The following is a 23921-nucleotide window of genomic DNA, read 5'->3' as shown; positions in this document are numbered from 1 at the left end:
TGTTCATAATTCATTTATGCTGCTTTGTATCTATCAGTTGAATTTATAGTATTTTCTGTTTGTTTTATGGACAGGTTCTGGCTGAGCTAAAGGAGTATGCTACAGAGGTCGATGTGGACTTTGTGCGGAAGGCAGTGAGAGCAATTGGCCGCTGTGCCATTAAAGTCGAGGTAATTGTGAAACACATTGTCTGAACACCCTACAGGGAATATGAGTATAGAAGATGAAACGCTTGAACACCTTTCAGAATGTCACAGAACTCCTTGAACATTGTATAAATGACATGGTAACATTGCAGGTGCACAACAACGTCATTCTCTGTATCTATTCAACCATCACAATCTCTCTGTATGTGTATTCGGATAGAAGGCCGGAAGTGGGCGTGTTTTGTATCAGAAGTCGTGTTAAATCGGGCAGATGTTGAGTTCTCTAACCTAATACCCATTGGCAATACCAAGTCTTGATTCCATGAAACCTCTGGCTGATGGGCTTCCATACAGCTGGTGATTTCCATTGAACTAATCGCATGACTACTCAAACCAATTGGCTGCACCAGTGATAGATGCGTTACCTGAAAGGCCGTGAAGACTTATGCAATCAGTTGTTTTGTGTTTTATATTTTTAATTAATATAGACAATCAAAGAGACAAAAAAGCCTAACTAAATCAACCATGATACAATAAAACAATGGTGATAACCTGCAAGAGGGATGAATACTTATTAAAGGCACTGTATTTATTCCAGGGGATGAGTTAAGTTGTATCTGATCAAATCAACAGAATGACTGTTAGATGGACAACGTAACCAACTAAGGACCTGTAATAGTCTTTTGCAATCATTGTAATGTCATCATTATTACATTTTTACATTTAGAAAAAACACTACAGAGCAATGAGCCTTATCAAGCACATTGATGGGCATTGGTTTGAAGAAGACACAGAGCTGGACCTGTTGCTCGGGCCCCCAAACCCTCATATCTCCGTCCGAGCGGTTATCTGTGTGAAGTGGTGTCAGGCCCAGTACCATCCATGGTGGCTCCACCTCGTAGTGTCCGTAACATAAAGGATCTGTTGCTCACAGGGAATCTGCTGTCTCAGCAGGTTCAGCCGTGTTGGTTGCATGTAAAGGGCCAACAGCATATTAGGCATAATGCTTTATTCATTGGTTTATATGTAAAGCTACCACCTTCATGAATACAAATATCTTCTTTGGGGTGATTTCAGACTTTTTTCAGTAGTAGTATCATGCATGGAATCCCTTTCCTAGTGAGGTCTCTCCTGCCTTGTCTTCACACATTCTCTCCTCCTCTTCTCTCCTCTCGGCAGCAATCAGCAGAGCGTTGCGTCAGCACTCTGTTGGACCTCATCCAAACCAAGGTCAACTATGTGGTACAAGAGGCCATTGTGGTCATTAAGGATATCTTCCGCAAGTATCCTAACAAGTAAGTCCTTTTGGATTCATACGTCACAGGTATGAACACGGCAGGAAGGACATACCTTACACACACCACCAACAGCCTAGTTGTCTTCCATTAAAGCGTGCTCACGTGATGACTATTTGGCGATCTATAGATAGATAGATTGATTGATTGATTAGCCACACAACCAAGGCCAGTTGAATTTCTTTTTGGTAAAACTCTGTTAAACTTTGCAGCACAAGACACTCCACATATGATCGTGAAACAAATAGTGATCCAATAGCAGACACGTATTACACACAAGCACATTAAATGAGGTGAAAGGTGATAATACCAAAACTAGTTTCCTATAAAAATCAGACTGCTGTATAGTGTTGCTTTGAGTTGCATCAGTCTCACTGTCCCCACACTGTCCCCGCGCATCCTGTGTGATGTGGCATCTGGAACTAGTTGCTCTTAATTCTCCAGATGTTTTGATTGGGTATGCTTGCCACACTTCTGTTCTGTTCATTTGCAGATGTAGTATCAACATTGTGATCCCTGAAATGGATTTGTGGCCAAACTGCTGTCACTAGTTTTAAACAGACGGTTGTTCTGGCCAAAGCCCTGTCCATGGAAAATATTTGTCTGAAATGACTTTTTTTAGTTAGCGCAGTTAGCCTACGCTACGCCTGGGCTAAAGAGCACAATGGAACATGTTGGTACTCTCTGTACTTCCAATGCTTCACCAATGAAACTCATGAAATATTGAGAGATGTTGAGAGATTTGTTTATGTTAAAGTAGCATAACGGAACAATTGCTAATCGCTAACGCTATGCTAGCGGCTAAAACTAACGAAATCTCTTGAAATGTGCTGACTGACATTATGACAAACTAGTTAGTCAACAACTGTCCTAACACAGTCAAACATCAAGCAAGTGCAACACACAAGACAAAGCAAGACGGCAAATAAGCTACTTACTAGTTCGGCAGACAGTAGAAAACGGGCGGCTTCAGGCAAACCTACTTTTAGCAGTTATATGCCTATGGACCCTGGTATGGCAATGGCTCAGAGGCGATTCTCCATATTAAAAGTCATTGTAGCGCCCCAATTTTTTTTTAAGCTGTTATTTTAAGGTAAAACTGCTCATCATAACCCTAATCCTGATGTACAATTACTGCATAATGCCACTTTTAAATGACACCTACTCAGCTCCATTCATTTGTAACCAGTATTTATGTATGTGTGTTTTGTGATCAGATATGAGAGTGTTATTGCCACACTGTGTGAGAACCTGGACTCTCTGGATGAACCCGAGGCGCGCGCGGCCATGATCTGGATTGTGGGCGAGTACGCTGAGCGCATCGATAATGCAGACGAGCTGCTGGAGAGCTTCCTGGAGGGCTTCCACGACGAGAGCACTCAGGTACACTCAACACTGCAACCAACACGCATTATACACTCAACACTGCAACCAACACACATTATACACTTAACACTGCAACCAACACACATTATACACTCAACACTGCAACCAACACACATTATACACTTAACACTGCAACCAACACACATTATACACTCAACACTGCAACCAACACACATTATACACTCAACACTGCAACCAACACACATTATACACTCAACACTGCAACCAACACACATTATACACTCAACACTGCAACCAACACGCATTATACACTCAACACTGCAACCAACACACTGCTCATTCAATACATTATTTGTGTATTTCATCTGCGGGCAACGAGTGTCAAATTGAAATTTTATGTATATATGAAATCATGGTTTTATTTGTCAGTTAGTTAACCATTACCAATAACCTTGCTAGATCTCACCTAGTTTTCAGACTTGTTGGATTTTATATGATGGTTGGTTTGATAGCCTTTTAGTTTTGTTTATTTCAAGCCACTCATTCAGCTTTGTTGGTACAATAATAAATGGAAGTAAAAAATACAAAATATGTGCGCTATGGTCTGCATTTAAAGTATCACAGTGTAAAAGTGTTGCAGTTAAGCCCTGGTGTTTGTATGAGACTATAATTGCCCTGCTGTCTGTGTGTTACAGGTGCAACTGCAGCTCCTGACAGCCATCGTGAAACTCTTCCTGAAGAAGCCCACTGAGACTCAGGAACTTGTACAGCAGGTGCTCAGCCTGGCCACTCAGGTGAGTCATTCCCCCCTACAGATGTCACTTACACATATGAAATCAATCCACTCAGGTGAGTCATTCCCCCCTACAGATATCACTTACACATAGGAAATCAATCCACTCAGGTGAGTCATTCCCCCCTACAGATATCACTTACACATAGGAAATCAATCCACTCAGGTGAGTCATTCCCCCCTACAGATATCACTTACACATAGGAAATCAATCCAGAATAGCTAGCGAATTACCATTCCACTTAGTGGAAGAAATGTTCTATGTGTCTTGCATTCCCACATGAAACTGCATGCAACAGAATACTGAGCGTGAACCTCTGCCAGATGTGTGAAATACAGAATACTGAGCGTGAACCTCTGCCAGATGTGTGAAATACAGAATACTGAGCGTGAACCTCTGCCAGATGTGTGAAATACAGAATACTGAGCGTGAACCTCTGCCAGATGTGTGAAATACTCTGCACTGCCAGCAAAGATGTCTAGTATACTGATTAAATTAGAACAATAATTCATGGCAGTCATAGTTAATGTCTCATGTCAGTTAACCAATTAAAACTAATTTTCTTAATTCATGGCAGGGTCTTGTAACCAAGGCTATAGGCATAGAGTCGAAGCTAGGCTGCAGGAAGTGAAAGAGGAAGCGTTTTTTCGATGAAGCAGATGAAGTCCTGAAGATATTTATACAATTTTATACAAGATATTTTATGTTGCCCTTGATTCCATTATTTCACAACTCAACACACAATTGAATGCACCAAAGCAGATATGCAATGACTTCTCCATCTTGTGCAACTTCAGGAACATGTCACAGGAGTGCATTAGTGCATCCTGCAGAAACCTCTCTGCAAAATACATGGTTTGACAGCTTGTCTCAAGGCAGAATTATCATATACCCAAGGTGCAGTGGGTCACACTGTGCTAACAAGCATGCCGTCAAGCGTAGTTTGATCTAAATTGGGGTGAAATCATTTAGTCCTCGTACGTTGTGCGTTGAGAAATATGAAGATACCAGTGGCGTGAAGTCAGGGTGTTCTAAGCCTTTTGAGAAGTGTTGACAAAAATGTCAATATTTTATCCGTTCTATAAAACGCCAGTTCATGCAAGCAGGCTATTGATCTTGTATGAGTTCTGTCAAACAGTCCTAGACTTCAGGGTTACAACTATTCAACTACTGTTCAGTTCTGACATTTCCTCATCCACTGTTTCCACGTTTGCTCCCTTTCTTCTTTCTTTTGTTTGTAGGACTCTGACAACCCTGACCTGCGTGATCGCGGGTACATCTACTGGCGCCTCCTCTCCACGGACCCCGTGGCAGCCAAGGAGGTTGTGCTTGCAGAAAAGCCTCTGATCTCAGAGGAGACGGATCTGATCGAGCCCACCCTGCTCGAGGAGCTCATCTGCTGCATCGGAACTCTGGCTTCTGTCTACCACAAACCGCCCAGTGCCTTTGTGGAGGGCAGCCGAGGGGTGCAACACAGAAGGCTTCCGGCTCGTACTGGATCGTGAGTCACTCAATATATTCATTTCACACATGTTTAAGTACACACACAGAAGGCTCCCTGCTCGTACTGGCTCGTGAGTCACTCAATATTCATTTCACACATGTTTAAATACACACGCGCACACACACACACATATTGTTGATCTTTTCCACTAAGTGTTAACTGTTTTCGAGGTCCTGGTAAAAGCCTGTTTGGAGGCTGTTTAAGGAATATGACAGGAGTGAGACTGCCAGGATGCCTCTCGTCCAATCAGAAATGACCTAACTGATTTATAATGTATCTTTATATAATGTATAATGTCACTTCAGTGTCTTATTATAGTGTTTTTTTACAGAGAGATCAAAACATGAAACTTTCTTATAGAAATGAGTAATGATCTTTGCAACTCTTTGCATTCTCTCCAGCTCAAAGCAACTGTCACTTTTTCTTTTGTTTAAGGAAATCCAGACCTTAGTTGTGTCCTTCAAAGCTATATTTATTGTAAAATATTCTGAACTTTGATAGCTCTATGTAGAAAACTGATTCTATAAATGATATATACAATATGTGCTTTCCTTCATCAGGGAACTGTGTGCTTTCTGTATTTCTGCTCCAACTACTGGATCTTCTGTTCTGTAGACTTCTGTGTTGTCTTCCTGCAGAGGATCTGAGGTTGTCAGCGGTGGAGCGGGGAGCATTCTGTAGCTCACTTTCTGAAAGCGTTCTGCTGTGATGTTCATTCTGTAGCTCACTTTCTGAAAGCGTTCTGCTGTGATGTTCATTCTGTAGCTCACTTTCTGAAAGCGTTCTGCTGTGATGTTCTTGTGTTTGTGTTTGCCTGCCAGAGGGGAGAGTTCTGAGAGCCCAGATGTTGGTCAGTCAGCTGGAGCCGTGGCCGACACTCCTCCGGCGGTCATCCCCTCCCAAGGGGACTTGCTGGGCGACTTGCTCAATCTGGATCTGGCCCCGCCCACCTCTTCTGGTCCCTCTGTGGCCCCGTCCTTGCAGATGGGTGCCATGGATCTCCTCGGAGGTGGCCTCGACAGCCTGGTATGCCATGTTTCAACTTTTGATGGTTGTTGAACTAACAAAAATCAATCAATAAAAATCAGAAGATTGATTAAAATCCGAATCAACCTGCACAAGATGTCACGTGATGGCAGTTTACATTTCAACCTTTGGATACACCCAAGTAAAGCTCATGTTCACTCCCAGATGAATGAGATTCTACCATAGAGGTAGATGGGGCTTTAGTGTTCTCCAGAGGCTGACTCCTCTGCTCTGCTCCGCCCCGATGTCTCGGAGCATGACTTCAGTGTGTTTCTCCTAATGAAGCCTCTCACTCTGCTCTTCCACTCTCGTTGACTTGTTTTCAGCTTGATCTTTCTTCTCTTCTTTTCTTGTGCATTCCGTATCTGTAGATGGGGGACGAATCAGAAACGGTAATTACTGACGAGAGAAAAGAGCCTAGAAACCTGATCTCATGGATGTGGGAGCTCTTTAGCTGAGTCACTAGAAACCTGATCTGATGGATGTGGGAGCTCTTTAGCTGAGTCACTAGAAACCTGATCTGATGGATGTGGGAGCTCTTTAGCTGAGTCACTAGAAACCTGATCTGATGGATGTGGGAGCTCTTTAGCTGAGTCACTAGAAACCTGATCTGATGGATGTGGGAGCTCTTTAGCTGACTCACTAGAAACCTGATCTGATGGATGTGGGAGCTCTTTAGCTGAGTAACTAGGCTAGCCATTTCTTCTACTCTGGCAGATGTTTCTTAAACGGTCTCCTTTTAAACCACAAAGAACAGTTTAAAACTGAAAAGTCTATATTTTGCACACACAACTTGTCTAACCATTTTGCTATCACTAGTAAATAATTTGTTTTGACTAGGGCTGCAATATGTAACAGGTCATTCCATACCAACTCACCTAGAGCCTCCCAGGTCATACCGTGGATTTTCAAAGAAACATTTAGTTATATTTGCCCATTTTATTCACATAGCTGTGCAAACGGTCATATTAATATTTTTTCTTACACATTTTTAAAGATGACTCCCTGGCACACATTCTTTATATACATGGCATGCAGTCAGTCAAGAAACTAAAGGCTGAAAGAGGTTGGCTTTTGCAACAGGACAATGATCGAAACTATCCCTCAGAATACACTAACTAATAGCGGTAGCCCAGATCTGGGTGAATCTGTGCATGCAAGACAGCCTAAAAGTATCTCACAACTTGGAAGTGATCTGCATAGAAGAGAGCGTGAAAAATCCTAAATTGTCATTTAATTTCTACACAGGAAAAGATGTTAAATTCCTTGTGCTATTGTTTGGGGACTTCCCTCAATCACCAAAGCTCTCACTATAACATGCAAGGACTCGTATCCAACCACCTAACCTAGGTATTATAACAGTCAGGTCAATCAGTCAGTTGTCAGTCAATAGATTGGGAGTTGACATAAACATCAATAACATTTTTTATATCTGTTTATATCTAGGGGGGGGGGGGGTTTCCATGGAATGACCAGTGAAAACTAGGGTTAGGATCTAGGTGAGTTGGCATGGAATGACCAGTGAAGATTAGGATCTAGGTGAGTTGGCATGGAATGACCAGTGAAGATTAGGATCTAGGTGAGTTGGCATGGAATGACCAGTGAAGATTAGGATCTAGGTGAGTTGGCATGGAATGACCAGTGAAGATTAGGATCTAGGTGAGTTGGCAAGGAATGACCAGTGAAGATTAGGATCTAGGGGAGTTAGCATGGAATGACCAGTGAAGATTAGGATCTAGGGGAGTTGGCATGGAATGACCAGTGAAGATTAGGGTTCGGATCTAGGTGAGTTGGCATGGAATGACCAGTGAAGATTAGGATCTAGGTGAGTTGGCATGGAATGACCAGTGAAGATTAGGATCTAGGTGTGTTGGCATGGAATGACCAGTGAAGATTAGGATCTAGGTGAGTTGGCAAGGAATGACCAGTGAAGATTAGGGTTAGGATCTAGGTGAGTTGGCATGGAATGACCAGTGAAGATTAGGGTTCGGATCTAGGTGAGTTGGCATGGAATGACCAGTGAAGATTAGGATCTAGGTGAGTTGGCATGGAATGACCAGTGAAGATTAGGATCTAGGTGTGTTGGCATGGAATGACCAGTGAAGATTAGGATCTAGGTGAGTTGGCAAGGAATGACCAGTGAAGATTAGGGTTAGGATCTAGGTGAGTTGGCATGGAATGACCAGTGAAGATTAGGGTTCGGATCTAGGTGAGTTGGCATGGAATGACCAGTGAAGATTAGGATCTAGGTGAGTTGGCATGGAATGACCAGTGAAGATTAGGGTTAGGATCTAGGTGAGTTGGCATAGAATGACCAGTGAAGATTAGGATCTAGGTGAGTTGGCATGGAATGACCAGTGAAGATTAGGATCTAGGTGTGTTGGCATGGAATGACCAGTGAAGATTAGGATCTAGGTGAGTTGGCATGGAATGACCAGTGAAGATTAGGATCTAGGTGTGTTGGCATGGAATGACCAGTGAAGATTAGGATCTAGGTGAGTTGGCATGGAATGACCAGTGAAGATTAGGATCTAGGTGAGTTGGCAAGGAATGACCAGTGAAGATTAGGGTTAGGATCTAGGTGAGTTGGCATAGAATGACCAGTGAAGATTAGGATCTAGGTGAGTTGGCATGGAATGACCAGTGAAGATTAGGGTTCGGATCTAGGTGAGTTGGCAAGGAATGACCCAAATGCAAAGACATTATTTTTCTCTAAATGCTCCAAAGTGTTCTGAAAGGAGCTGTCAATGAATGAGTCCCAAAATCTTGACCAAATCTAGATTTAGGATATTGGTTTATCCAGCAGACACCTGTGTGAATCTACAAGGTCAATGTGAAATTAGATGACAATGCCATTTTGTGGGCAGTACATTTAAAATACTTAAAAAAACAGAAGTACACAGTAAACAGAATATTGTGTATTGTTTAATTTAAACAAATATAAGGTTTACCCATACACTTGAAATTTTCGATTATTATAGGTTTTTATAACTTAAGTCATATTGTAGATTTTTTTTCAATAGCGTGCCACCCTAATCCTGATCATAACGATCATTACAATTTCTGACTAGTCTAGAAGAGAATAAGTAGTTGCAATTTTGTAGTTGCGATCATTGCAATTTCTGACTAGTCTAGTAGAGAATAATTGTCTCTTACACATTGTGTAAATATTGTGCTTTTTTTCATCCCATCATCAGCCTCCCGTTCCACCGCGGGCGGAGTGTCAGTCACCGCAGTCCCCCTCAGAGTATAGTCACCCTGAGGTCTGTGGAGAGGTCAAGGTTCAAACTCAAGTGAAGGTGGTCTGTTAGGACACTCACTTTTGACATGAATGTCATGATCCATTTTTTTTTACAATCATCCCACCATGTCAATCGTTTGCTCTCATAGTGCCTTTGAACTAAGTTTGCGCTGTAGGAAGAGTTCAACTCTTTAAGAGTAGCAAAAAGTCCTCCTCAGATGTCCCACCCCCCTCCCACTCCTAACACCTGTAGCTGTAGTTCCAGTTCTCTATTCAGACTGTGCTCCCTCCCTCGTAGTCATGTGCACAAACAGACCCTTGTGGACATGATCCTGATGTACAAGTGTAGATGTGCACAGGTGTGTTTCCAAACCCAACGTTCTCCTTTCTGATGGGATCATTCTACCCTCCCTCTGTCATTCTCCCTGTCGTGTTCTATTCAACTGTATGGTGAATGGTGAGGTTAACTGTGAATAGACTAACTGATTTGCATATTTGTCTTATTTGTGACAGCTTGCGGGAGATATCGCTGGAAGTCCTGCGGTGAGTTTCACATTCCATTTCATCCACTGATTTCATCCACTGATTTCATCCACTGATTTCATCCACCGATTTCATCCTTGACTTGGAATAATAATTTGGCTCATGATTTGTTTAGTCACCTTTGTGAATTCATGAGAAAGTAAATACTGTATTTTTGTGTCAATCTAATGACGCTGTGTAATGCATAATTTAAGAGTAACCAAATGAATGAGAGACCACACATCCATCCTAATAAAAACACCAAGTATGATTTATAGTAAGTCATCACAGGTAGTGGCGTCTCCTTCTACCAGGTTGACAAAAGCAAAAGGTCATGCCAACATTGAACAGCAGTGGCTTAAAGCATGGGGACGGGGCCGGGTGGTTTAGCCGTGCGTGTTGTAGTCCACCTACTCAGATTCTAAAAGGAGGTTGTTGGAATATGACCTGAAGTTCATGCCCAGATCATTTGAAGCTGAAGGATACCATCATAATGGTATGATGCCCTAGCCTGTACAAGCAGAGAAGCACTGACTACTTTTATATGTCCACCACATAGGTTGTGTAGTGGCAGTGGGTTTATACGGTCACATGGTGCCTACTGCCTAGGGACATGTGTCCGGAAGTATGGAGCTTTTGCGAACGTTTCAGAAACAACTTGCATATTTGGAGATAGACTGCTGGTATGCTTTTGGACTTTCTTGGTTCTCCCTGTATTGATGTGAATGTAAAGAGAAGATCACTCTGTCTCTCCCCACTACAGATGGGTACTGGTTTGGCCTCAGCACCAGTTGGACTGCCAGCATCTCTCAGTGCTCCTGTGAGCAGCGGACTGGATGATCTCTTTGACTTGGGAGGGGGTGTTGGCATGCCCACAGGAGCTTATGTGGTTCCAAAAACTGTGAGTCCTTTCAAATGTGTTCAGACAAACTAATTCAAAAAGTCTTATCTTATGTTTTAAGGCATCTTCAGTATATAGTATGAAACTGCCTTGGGTTGTAGGTGGGTTCACACAAAATAAGAATCGAATCGAATCGAATCGAATCGAATGGAATGTCTAGTATGATGAACTGCACCTCCCCAGTTGAGAACCATGGGGGGGAGGAGAGAACACAAGTCCTCTTGTCTTTTTTCAAAATGGCATCCAGGGACAAATTAGCCTGTAGATGTTGTATGTATATTCAGACTATTAGTTTGGCATAGCCATGATTGCACACATGAATATGAATGCATTTGTTTTCTGTCTGTAGTTATGGGTGAGTTTCTGTTCGTTTTTAGTTTGATCATAGATTCTTTGTGGTTGGATTTAAAGTAAAATGCCATTTAAAGTGCAAATGTCACCTGAGGTTGAATATCTTTCATCCTTTAGATATGGCTGCCTGCCATGAAGGCCAAGGGGCTTGAGATCTCGGGCACGTTTGCCCGCCGCGCTGGCGTCCTTCACATGGAGCTCTCCCTCACCAACAAGGCCATGAGTGTCATGTCTGATTTTGCTGTCCAGTTTAACCGGAACAGGTATTGCATGTCACATGGGGTTGTTGTATCCCCATTATACTGTCCCGATGTAACTGCTTGCATTAGTTGTGTTTGTCTTCTGTTCCATGTTCTTTTGCTCTGCCCTAGTTTTGGACTCGCCCCTGCTGGGCCTCTGCAGGTGGTGGCGCCCCTGAACCCAAACCAGACCACTGAGATGGGCCTTCCGCTCAGTACAGTCGGGCCTGTCATGAAGATGGAGCCCCTCAACAACTTGCAGGTACATTTTCAGAAACCTTACAGTGACATTGACACATTAAACAGTAGCAGTACATCCTGGATATCAGCTGTGGCCATAAACTCAACCAGGAGTATTCAGTGGTAGCGTTTCTGTCAATGAGTGTGGTCTTAAGTTTACAACTTAGAAATAACCACTTGTTTCTGTCAATGAGTGTGGTCTTAAGTTTACAACTTAGAAATAACCACTTGTGACCTCTCGGACTCATCTGACAAAGATTAGCATCACTTGATGGCACAGTGCGCCAAAGTATGTGATCAAAATGTATTCTTGCTTTTTGTGTGTAAGGACACACAGACAACAGTTGTAATATAGATTATGCATTACTTTTTTTAAGCGAGAAACAAGTTGAAAGGGATTGAAGTGCTGAAGCTTGAAGTTAATGTGAAACAAGTTGAAAGGGATTGAAGTGCTGAAGCTTGAAGTTAATGTGAAACAAGTTGAAAGGGATTGAAGGGCTTAAGCTTGAAGTTAATGTGAAAGAAGTTGAAAGGGATTGAAGTGCTGAAGCTTGAAGTTAATGTGAAACAAGTTGAAAGGGATTGAAGTGCTGAAGCTTGAAGTTAATGTGAAACAAGTTGAAAGGGATTGAAGTGCTGAAGCTTGAAGTTAATGTGAAACAAGTTGAAAGGGATTGAAGTGCTGAAGCTTGAAGTTAATGTGAAACAAGTTGAAAGGGATTGAAGTGCTGAAGCTTGAAGTTAATGTGAAACAAGTTGAAAGGGATTGAAGTGCTGAAGCTTGAAGTTAATGTGAAACAAGTTGAAAGGGATTAAAGTGCTGAAGCTTGAAGTTAATGTGAAACAAGTTGAAAGGGGTTGAAGTGCTGAAGCTTGAAGTTAATGTGAAACAAGTTGAAAGGGATTAAAGTGCTGAAGCTTGAAGTTAATGTGCCTCTCTTCCCTCTCCTGGCAGGTGGCTGTGAAGAACAACATTGATGTCTTCTACTTCAGCTGCCAGTACCCCATCAGCATCCTGTTTGTGGAGGATGGGAAGATGGGTGAGACACATTAGAGACGTTAGTCTGGAGCCTCACATGCTCTGATGGAACTCTCAAGTTGTCTTGTAAGATATCTTCTGAAAAAGAAGGTCAACAAAGAATGTGTTCTCTGGGATAGCCTCAAGAATGACACCAAAATAGTTCGAGTTGCGGCAAGATCCACCAGTGGCAAAAATATATTACATATACAGTATATATATTATATCAATATATTATATCTGTTACATGTTCCAAAGAATTGCCTTATAGGAACAACATGTAAACGTTATTTATGTTACGTTTTTATGGCCCGTCTTGTATCAGTAGGTAGTGTGGATGAGCATTGCTGGGATGATCAACCAAAATCAGCTTGTCTAGGGGCAAAAATATTTTAATATTTAAACTTATGAGGAAGGTGTCATGCCCCAGTAACCATTCTTGTAATGTAAGTCTCTCTCTCTCTCTCTCTCTCTCTCTCTCTCTCTCTCTGCTTTCATTGCCTCATGTATCTTCTATTTCAAACAGAGCGTCAGGTGTTCCTGGCAACATGGAAGGACATTCCCAATGACAGTGAGGCTCAGTACCAGATCAAAGACTGCCACCTCAACTCAGGTTAGCAATCAGAACTAGACCCTGTGTGATGTTACTGTGCATCCCTCTTTAAAGGAATCAAACGTGCTTCACTTCAAGTTGACTAACATAAAGACTCCCCAGCTCTGGAAGAGTACTAAGTCTACTTCATACTTATTTCTTTTGGACACAGACTAATAACTGGCTTGAGTTTTTGAGTCATCTCTGAAGCAGCACTAACCCATTAGAGCATAGCAAGTTAATCAAATAGATTGATAAGGCTTATAAGATAGATAAGCTCAAATAGATTAGAGACAAGGCTTCATTAGGTCATTTTTGTAGAGTGGGGGAAAAAGAGAAAGAATAAGAAATCCAGTGAAATAGTTGAGTCGCTGTGGACCTACAGTCCCCTCTTCTCATACTACCCCTCGTACACAGGTTCTAGTAGATTAGTGTGTGCAGGTTTAAGTATGACATCAGCAACATGGGTAACAAACACATTAGGCTTTCACAGTGGTGTTCACAAACACATTAGGCTTTCACAGTGGTGTTCACAAACACATTAGGCTTTCACAGTGATGTTAACAACATGGGTAACAAACACATTAGGCTTTCACAGTGGTGTTCACAAACACATTAGGCTTTCACAGTGGTGTTCACAAACACATTAGGCTTTCACAGTGGTGTTCACAAACACATTAGGCTTTCACAGTGGTGTTCACAAACACATTAGGCTTTCACAGTGGTGTTCACAAACACATTAGGCTTTCACAGTGGTGTTCACAAACACATTAGGCTTTCACAGTGGTGTTCACAAACACATTAGGCTTTCACAGTGGTGTTCACAAACACATTAGGCTTTCACAGTGGTGTTAACAAACACATTAGGCTTTCACAGTGGGGTTCACAACATGCTAGTAATAGAGACGGAAACGACTCAAAGCAAATCAAACACAACAATGAACAAAAGAATGCGCTTGGAAATGAGTCATTCTCTAATGAACAGCATCTGTGCGTGTCTCGTATATGAAGAATTAGAGATAGAACAAAGACATGTCAGGCATTGAGCAGCATTCATTCATGTTGGGATACAAAAGACAGGACCGTACACAGTTGTGTACAAAAGGCTTAATTCTTAAGGCTTAATATCTTTGGAATGGAAGCATCAAAAACCACGAGGACTGCCGAAGGTTAGAGTTTTGTCCGATTTAATGGTGAACATCCGAGGAAAGATTTCTACAGCCAATCAAACCTCACCCTCACAGTGTTCAGTGGTAGTTGGGGATTACTTTATATCACCTTTCTGTTCACCGTACATAGACAGCGCTTTTGCATGCAACAATAGATTGGACTGAGTAACTGATATTGGGGTTTCAGAACCTTCCGGTACTCTTTGAATAATTCATCACATAGAACTGAATTCTATAGTGGCATATGCAAAGGTCTGGGCACCTAGGCACCTCACTTCGAGCTTAAACAGTCAGAATGATTAAGAGTCCTTTGGCTGCTAATGAATGGTGTTGTTTTTCTTCCGTTTGAATCAGATGCTGCTAGCGCTCGCCTCCAGAGCAGCAACATCTTCACCATAGCCAAACGCACCGTGGACGGACAGGACATGCTCTACCAGTCCATCAAGCTCACCAATGGGATCTGGGTTCTGGTGGAGCTCAGGGTGCAGACTGGTAATCCCACCTATATGGTAAGGGGAAACCGACTACAGATTAAGGGCCTCATTAACAGACTGGTAATCCCACCTATATGGTAAGGGGAAACCGACTACAGATTAAGGGCCTCATTAACAGACTGGTAATCCCACCTACCGTAATTTCCGGACTATTGAGCGCACCTGAATATAAGCCTCACGCACTGAATTTTTAAAAAATAATTATTTTTAACATAAATAAGCCGCACATGTCTATAAGCCGCAGGTGCCTACCGCAACATTGAAACAAATTAACTTTACACAGGCTAAAATGAATATCAAAACTAATACAATAGTTAGTTTTGCCAGTTAGATTAGTGCACTGTTGCTTTAAGAGCGCACAGTCGCAAGAGTCAATCAGAAGCTAGAACGTTAGATTGAAGACAGACGCTAGTTTGAAACCAGTGCGCTAAAGAACTTGAAGACTGGATTTGTATTGTTGTAAACTTTTATTTTATTTTCTAAAGTGTTTTGAGTTGTGTTCTGTCTACGCTGGTAGACTGTGGTTATTTTGACATTAGTTAAGTTATTGAGAGATACTGAGAAATCGCGTGGAGCTAAGCATCCATGCGGCTGCATCCATGCTAGCATCCTAGCTCCACAAAGCCACCGTAAACACAAAGCCACCGTATACAGTCACAGGTATCATAATCCATAAATTAGCCGCATCGTTGTTTAAGCCGCGAGGTTCAAAGCGTGGGAAAAAAGTAGCGGCTTATAGTCCGTAAAATACGGTATATGGTAAGGGGAAACCGACTACAGATTAAGGGCCTCATTAACAGCCTGCTGTGTCTCTATTTTCATTTCAATTCAAATGTTGAATTCATTCTTAAATATCCGGTATGATGTTTGTGTACTACAGTGTTCATTTCCTCAAGAAATATTGTGGGCCTGGTTGAATATTGAATATAATACAATATGAAGCAACGTATTTGAATGGTATGTCTTTGCAGGCAGTGTTTAAAAGATCCTCAAAATCATTTTGGTTGTGCATGCTCATGTGAACGGGAGATCAACACACCTCTTGCAGTCTGACAGGATTTGGTTTTAGCCAGTCCATGGACAATTAAAGTTGGAACCCTAAATAAAATATCTTTTTGTTATATTTGCTAAAATTGCCATTAATAAATAAACAGAAAAAGTAAAAACAGCTACCTAATATATGTACCTCAACTCCATTTTTTCGCTAGCCCATAACCTTGACTATTGTGTCTGTTCTCTGTTCTAGCTCTCAGTGAAATGCAGAGCCGCCGAGGTCTCGCAGCTGGTGCACCAGTGTTATGAGATGGTGCTGAAGAACTGATCCAGAGGTCCCCCTCACCACTCAGCATGTACAGACAAATCACTGGCGGGCCAATCCCTGCATACATGTCCCCCTTTCTGGTGCACTTGACTCCAGCTCCTCAAACTCCTTTTAATCTCTTCATCACCTTAAATCAGGTTCTTCTTATGATTTTAGAAATAATACCCTTTTTCTGACCATGATCTGTTAGTTTGACATTCAGTTGTCCTGTCCTCCACAACAATTAAAAACGAGTGTGTGACCCATGTGTTTCCTTGTTTAGCCCAAGTTTACCTTTTTGGGGCTGGGACACCTATAACCAGTCTGTTCCTCCATCTAGGACCCCATATAGGCCTCTTAAGGAACACCACTTAGACACTTGGGTTCTCCTCTCTCTCTCTCCTCTCTCTCTCTCTCTCTCTCTCTCTCTCTCTCTCTCTCTCTCTCTCTCTCTCTCTCTCTCTCTCTCTCTCGCGCGCTTCTGTTTAGCCTGTGGAGTTGATGTGCATGTTTCGTCAGTCCTAGCATCTTCAGTGTGTTAGGCTCTCTGTCTCTGTCTTTGAGCCTTGAGCTCTACTTCAATAGTAGTGAATCCCCTTTAGATTTTGTGTTTTAAAGGGACCGGTTTTCCTTTTGGCCTTTTTGAGAAACACTAATAACTAGTAAATCTCTTCCTACAGTCATGATTTCTTATGTTGACCATTTGGCACCTCCATCATATAACTCAAAGTGTTTGTGTGTGTGTCCTTCCTTCTTGTTTCTTAAGTGTGTGTGCCACTGTCAGGCTCTCACCCTGGGATAGACTTCTCCACCTACTACTACTTGTCAATCATTCCACTTTGTATTCCTTAGTTTATGTTCATATCTGAATTATGATATTACTCAAATGTATGGGAATTAGTTTGACTTTCTGGGGGCGGCCACTTCCATTCCTGATCTTTGTAAAGACGAGACCCTGTAGGTGTCGGGCAGCAGTGCACCAGTAGAATATATCTCTGACCAATCTGTCATATATTACTGGGTGAACACCAGTCAAATGAGATGCAAAATGCACAGCAGAATGAGATTCCATCTTAGTCTTTGCTTTTACTTCAATTCAAAGAAGATGGAAGATTTGAAGTTTTTGGATTTTAATTTAGGAATGAAAACGAACAACTATGTTGCTGTGTGTAAATCCTCCATAGATTATGTGCTCTGAAATGGCCATTATTTTCAGTCTGTTCTTGATCTGTTTTGTGTAATAAAGTATGAAATTAAGACTATTTCAGTTGTGTTTTCAGTTAGACGAAAAACGTCTTATTTGGTCTTCCCAGAACTCTTTCCTTAGAATCTAGTGTTGCAGTCAAACACACACACAGCCTTTCCTCAATGCTTATCTTGCAGTTTGTTGATAGTTTCAGATACTGAATCTGCCACCATGTTTTCTGTTCCAATATCATGAATGAATGAATGAATGAATGAATGAATAAATAAATAAATAGCTGTTAGTCACAATGTTTGGAGATGGTTATTTTTAGTGCTAATCTAAATAATCCATGACCTGTGCTCTGCCATTGACAGTATTTGATCTGTTTCTGCATCTTGCCAAGAAACATGAAGATTTGCCGAGTTGAAAACAAGTTGAGTAGAAATGTCACAAAATGTATGCCTGGCTGCATTGCTGCCAAAGTAATGTCCTGTAGTTTATAATCCCATTTAGTTATGGGAATTACCATCAAATCATTTCACCAAGTCCATTTTTCATTTGGACCAATACTACATGAGCCAATGGTACTCATTTGGACATGAATGGTGTACTGAGTGATTGTGAAAGAAATGTTTCTTTTTAATTATTATCATGATGTGTTTTAGTTTGATATTAGTTAGTTAGTTAAATGGAGGACTAAGCTCTTTCCATTGTTCTGTGAAAGGAAGTTTGAAACTGTGGGAAGAGAAGCTTGGAATTCAGACGGTCATGAAATGTTTAGGTTAAGACTGATTTATTGGTCTAAGACCCATAGTCAGGGTTTTTGGGGGTCTTAGGTAAACATTCTTGTGTTTTGGAACCAGGCATGGGAAGACAGAGCCATGGGTGTGTCATTGTCTTTGTTCTGTGAGATTTTCTTAATAAATGGTCAGGCAAGTTACTCAAGGGGCAGTGTATGTGGGGACAGCGTTCTGAAACCACTACTCTCCTCTGGGCCAGAGTAAATGTCTGTTACTTGATTTTATTCTTGGTTGTGTGTGTCTTAATAACTGAGGTTTAAATACAGTCCTTATACAAAGGGTGAATTAATTCCCTGACAGTGATACATTAAATAAAGTTTAATTTCTATAATGTACAAAAAAACAGCATGGCTCGACAACTAGTGTAACCATCTATGGCAGTGTTTTAGTGCAAACTCTCTGACCACTCCCCAGGGGGCGACACTGAGTCATGCAAATCACTGAGAGCTGCCCAGAGTGAGCGTTTCTTTTCCACGTGTTGGTTGGTGCAGGGCAAGGCTGAGTTAAAGAAGAGGTTGGATACTGGGTTGATGCAGGGCAAGGCTGAGTTAAAGAGGAGGTTGGATACTGGGTTGATGCAGGGCAAGGCTGAGTTAAAGAGGAGGTTGGATACTGGGTTGATGCAGGGCAAGGCTGAGTTAAAGAGGAGGTTGGATACTGGGTTGATGCAGGGCAAGGCTGAGTTAAAGAGGAGGTTGGATACTGGGTTGATGCAGGGCAAGGCTGAGTTAAAGAGGAGGTTGGATACTGGGTTGATGCAGGGCAAGGCTGAGTTAAAGAGGAGGTTGGATACTGGGTTGATGCAGGGCAAGGCTGAGTTAAAGAGGAGGTTGGATACTGGGTTGATGCAGGGCAAGGCTGAGTTAAAGAGGAGGTTGGATACTGGGTTGGTGCACGCTTAGTGGAGACGTCATGTCGTGTCTGAGTGAAGAAGATGTGTTGCCAGGTGAGTCTCCAGCCCCTGTTGATATTGTCCTGGTTGGCTCTGGAATTTAATGCTCACTCTTAGGGTTCAAAGCAGATGTCACTCAAAATATCTCCCACAAAGGTCAAAAGTTGAATCATGTGTACACTTTTCCCTTAGCTGCTCATGTTCCTGATGAGCTCACTGTGCCAACAAACGGTTGCTTACTATTTCAGTTTTCAATTCCAATTTAAAACATCATGGTCTGATCAATATTCTCTCGGCTAAGCCATATCAATTCCAAAACCAGCTATTTCATTTATCACAGTCTCACATCCTTCACCCATCCTTCACCCACACCCCATCAGCACAATTATTATCAAACCTTGAAGCAAAGAAACATAGCCTACACACAGCAACTTGCTATGGCATTTCCAATCTCTGAAACCGCCACGAGCACCTAAACCAATGTGCGATCCAACTAAAAGTCTGGCCTCACCAAACCAGCTGGTCATATGGCTCAAATAGAAGCTATTTCCAAAATACACCAAGACTAGAATAGAAATGGCACCAACTTACAACTTAACTTTGTTGCTTTCGCCTCTACCTCTCAAACCGCCTTTCTTATGTGGCACGAATAAAAGTGTACATAAACATACAGTGAGCTATCTCTAAAATCAATGTAGGTACGGAAACTGAGAAATTGAGTCCTTTCAAACTAACTCAGACTAACTATAACAATGTGATTGTATGTATAAGTCATAGTGGTAATGTGGCAATATAGTGGCATTACATTTATTTACAGGCAACTCAAATTAAATAAATGTACTGGTGGTTACTGTGTAAAATATACAGAATTGCACTGTTTATTCTTACACACAGCTGTAAAAACACGTCAGAATATAGGAATTACAGTATTTATTTTCAGTAGTAGCCTAACCATTACAGAACATTACTCTAATTCTATTCTTAACTTTTTTTCCTCACATTGACAGTGAATTTTTTCACTTTTTTCTACAGTAGTCTTTTTGGTAGCTTATACCCAGGGTGTAAAGTAAAATAAATGTGCATGTTGTCTTGTATAAGGTTAGGTGTAGGTAAGGTAATTTAATTCGATTCATGTTAGCTGACTTTTGTTTCTATGTGGAACATTCAATTATTTTGTACAGGATGACCTACCCTTAATCAAAAGAGCCACTTATTTAAAATGATGTACCATATATATGGTTATTTCTATTCCATAATAAACAGATTTCTAAATTCATTTAAATGTATCTCTAAAAATAGTCAAGTCTTTATTTCCATTATAAACAACTGATTTGTTTAGCATTTTTCTCAAGATGGATACAAATGTAGGACATTTCAAAATGTTGTGGGCACAGCTTCAGCAGTTTGGAATGTTGTTGGAATACTCATTCTTTTTATCAGCTTAACATAAAAGTAGATACACTGACATGAATTTAATACACCGTTTATTTGTACATGAGTAATAGCTCTTGCTACAAATGTAACAAACAACTGATACAGTACTGAGTGGAAGGAAGTGGTTTCCACAACTCTATCCACTGTATACACCTATCACTTGGTCTGATCTATAACGATCCATTTGGCAGATTCGGCCCGGATGTCATGATGAGTGCGGTCCAGATCTGTCCCAGTGTCTCTTTGCTACCTTGGGCTGCAAACATGAAAACGCCATCATTAACTGATGCAACTGTCACTAAGACTTCTTTCAAACCAGCGACCAGGGTTGGAACAGGGTTGTGTCAGTGGCGCATATTTGCATTAATGCCATTTGATTGGCTGATGAATGTGTTGCCTCTCGAAAAGTTGAACTTTTCTTAACTTTCGGCGCAAGCAACGGAACCACAATTCAGTTGAGCAACGCAAGATGTCACCCCATTCAAAGTGAATCGGGATGCGTCTCCGTTGAAGCACCCGTCCGACCGTACAGTAAGACCAAGGCTTAACCCATGTTCAGTCAATTCAGACCAAGCTAGTCAACATGGGTTATACCCAGGTTTGGGAAACTCATAACCCTGGATTGATACATATGTGATCAACTCATAACCCTGGATTGATACATCTGTAATCAACTCATAACCCTGGATTGATACATCTGTAATCAACTCATAACCCTGGATTGGTAATCAACTCATAACCCTAGATTGGTAATCAACTCATAACCCTGGATTGATACATATGTGATCAACTCATAACCCTGGATTGGTAATCAACTCATAACCCTGGATTGATACATCTGTTATCAACTCATAACCCTGGATTGGTGATCAACTCATAACCCTAGATTGGTAATCAACTCATAACCCTGGATTGATACATCTGTAATCAACTCATAACCCTGGATTGATACATCTGTAATCAACTCATAACCCTGGATTGATACATCTGTGATCAACTCATAACCCTGGATTGGTAATCAACTCATAACCCTGGATTGGTGATCAACTCATAACCCTGGATTGATACATCTGTAATCAACTCATAACCCTGGATTGATACATCTGTTATCAACTCATAACCCTGGATTGGTGATCAACTCATAACCCTGGATTGATACATCTGTAATCAACTCATAACCCTGGATTGATACATCTGTAATCAACTCATAACCCTGGATTGATACATCTGTAATCAACTCATAACCCTGGATTGATACATCTGTTATCAACTCATAACCCTGGATTGGTGATCAACTCATAACCCTGGATTGATACATCTGTAATCAACTCATAACCCTGGATTGATACATCTGTAATCAACTCATAACCCTGGATTGATACATATGTGATCAACTCATAACCCTGGATTGGTAATGAACTCATAACCCTGGATTGATACATCTGTAATCAACTCATAACCCTGGATTGGTAATCAACTCATAACCCTGGATTGGTAATCAACTCATAACCCTGGATTGATAATCAACTCATAACCCTGGAATGATACATCTGTAATCAACTCATAACCCTGGATTGATACATCTGTAATCAACTCATAACCCTGGATTGATACATCTGTAATCAACTCATAACCCTGGATTGATACATATGTGATCAACTCATAACCCTGGATTGGTAATCAACTCATAACCCTGGATTGATACATCTGTAATCAACTCATAACCCTGGATTGATACATCTGTAATCAACTCATAACCCTGGATTGATATTTCTGTAATCGACTCATAACCCTGGATTGATACATCTGTAATCAACTCACAGACTGCAGATGCGAGGGGATTTACTGTACCAGCTCAACAGATGACCAAGACAAGAATAGGGGAGAGGCTCCACAATAGCTAGTGGTTTGTTTAGAATTTGTGTACGGTGTTAAAACTGTGACTGTGATCTAGGTAGACACTGCTGTGCAGTGTGAATCATAATTGTGACGGCACTTAAATTGATCTTGCAGCATATTTAAGACAGAAAAACTGGTGGCTCAAATGAAGACATTGTGTTTGGATGTTAATGAACATAATCAGAACAATCATGGGAAAGGACAATTTCGCAATTTCATCATCGGCAGGGAGCTCCCAGCCCTGCAGGACACCTACCACACACGATGCCTCAGGAAAGCTGGCAGGATCCTAAAGGACTGCTACCACCCAGCCTTCAGACTTTTTACCCCGCTGCCTTCTGGAAGGCGGTACCGTAGCATCCGGTCTCGTACACGCAGACTGGAGAACAGCTTTTACCCCAGGGCCATCAGGCTGCTAAATGGACATTGATACTACACCGCCACTTTTGCACTCGTCACTTACATGCACTGTCACTTTCATATTACTGTTTGCACTACACTTACATATACTGTCACTTCCAACCTACTGTTTGCACTAGCAGTAATACCTTATCAGGAAAATTGCACTACCTGTAACTCCCTCACTGGGTTGTATGTTAGTATAGGTAAATAGGTTAGCATAGTTTATTATATGTGTATTATATGTTATATGTATATATGTATAGGCTGCTAAATGTATATTTAGTATTATATGTATAGGTTGTTATATGTTTAGCACTCCGTATTGTATATTTATCTTGTATATTTAGTAAGGTTATTATATGTTTATTATGTGTAAATTATGTTCATAGTACTTGTGCAGAGTGTACGTCATGGTTTGTTATGTTATATTATGTTATGTTAGGTTTGGGTGGCGCCTTGTCGTACGAATTTCAGTGCCCAGTCTGACCCTGTGTCATTTTGTGCATCTGTAATTTGTATGGATGTATGGAATGACATTGGCTAGTAGTAGCCTGGGGTGGCCAGGTTAGAAACACTCTGTATTCAATATCTTCTCTCTTTACGCCTTGCTGCATGGCAACATTTCCAGTGTTACTGTATTACTGCACCAAATATAAACCATGTTAAAGTATTTTATGTAACCCCCCAATAGTGGAAAACCCTTTTGCAATTAAGTCTGTGTGGCTGAAAACTGTTGTGCTGTGTAAGAAAGCAATAAAATGTATCTTTTAGTATCTGGGTCATCAGCACTTATGGATTTGATTATGGTCTAAAGTTGTTGGAAAGCAAGCACTTTCTTCAGAAACTCATCATACAGTTGTCCTCAGAAATGATGGCTATTCCATGAAAGAAATGACCAGGAAACAGAAGGAATCTCACAAAGGTATGTACCACATCCTTCACAGAAGACAACTGGCTTTAACCAGGATAGAAAGAGAGGCTGGAGGCCATGTTGCCAACTATGCAGGTGGATAAAAACACCAGAATGTGTACATTGACTTCAATTGACATCACTGGTCCACAGCTGCCATCTTTATTAAATAGCAGGCTCACTCAGAAAACACCGGTCTAATTTAACAGCAAAGAGGCT

General features: G+C 41.3%; 1 protein-coding gene across 1 annotated transcript; it reads left to right on the top strand.

Moving 5' to 3' along the window:
* Window positions 1-49: 49 nt before the first annotated feature.
* LOC122130924 (AP-1 complex subunit beta-1-like) lies at window positions 50-17441 on the top strand (the record flags this gene model as incomplete). The annotated part of the gene is made up of 16 exons (XM_042705782.1): window positions 50-170; window positions 1326-1441; window positions 2659-2824; window positions 3484-3582; window positions 4824-5083; window positions 5908-6112; window positions 6484-6504; window positions 9310-9411; window positions 9867-9896; window positions 10639-10776; window positions 11245-11390; window positions 11499-11628; window positions 12562-12646; window positions 13151-13237; window positions 14740-14894; window positions 16126-17441. Coding segments are annotated over 16 exons (1936 nt in total), but the record flags the coding sequence as incomplete, so codon positions are not given.
* Between the last annotated feature and the right edge of the window lie 6480 nt (window positions 17442-23921).

This window comes from Clupea harengus, unplaced genomic scaffold (assembly GCF_900700415.2).
Source record: "Clupea harengus unplaced genomic scaffold, Ch_v2.0.2, whole genome shotgun sequence".
Lineage (NCBI taxonomy): Eukaryota > Metazoa > Chordata > Actinopteri > Clupeiformes > Clupeidae > Clupea > Clupea harengus.
The sequence above is the reverse complement of the archived record's forward strand: the minus strand, read 5'-3'. Positions and strand labels throughout refer to the sequence as shown.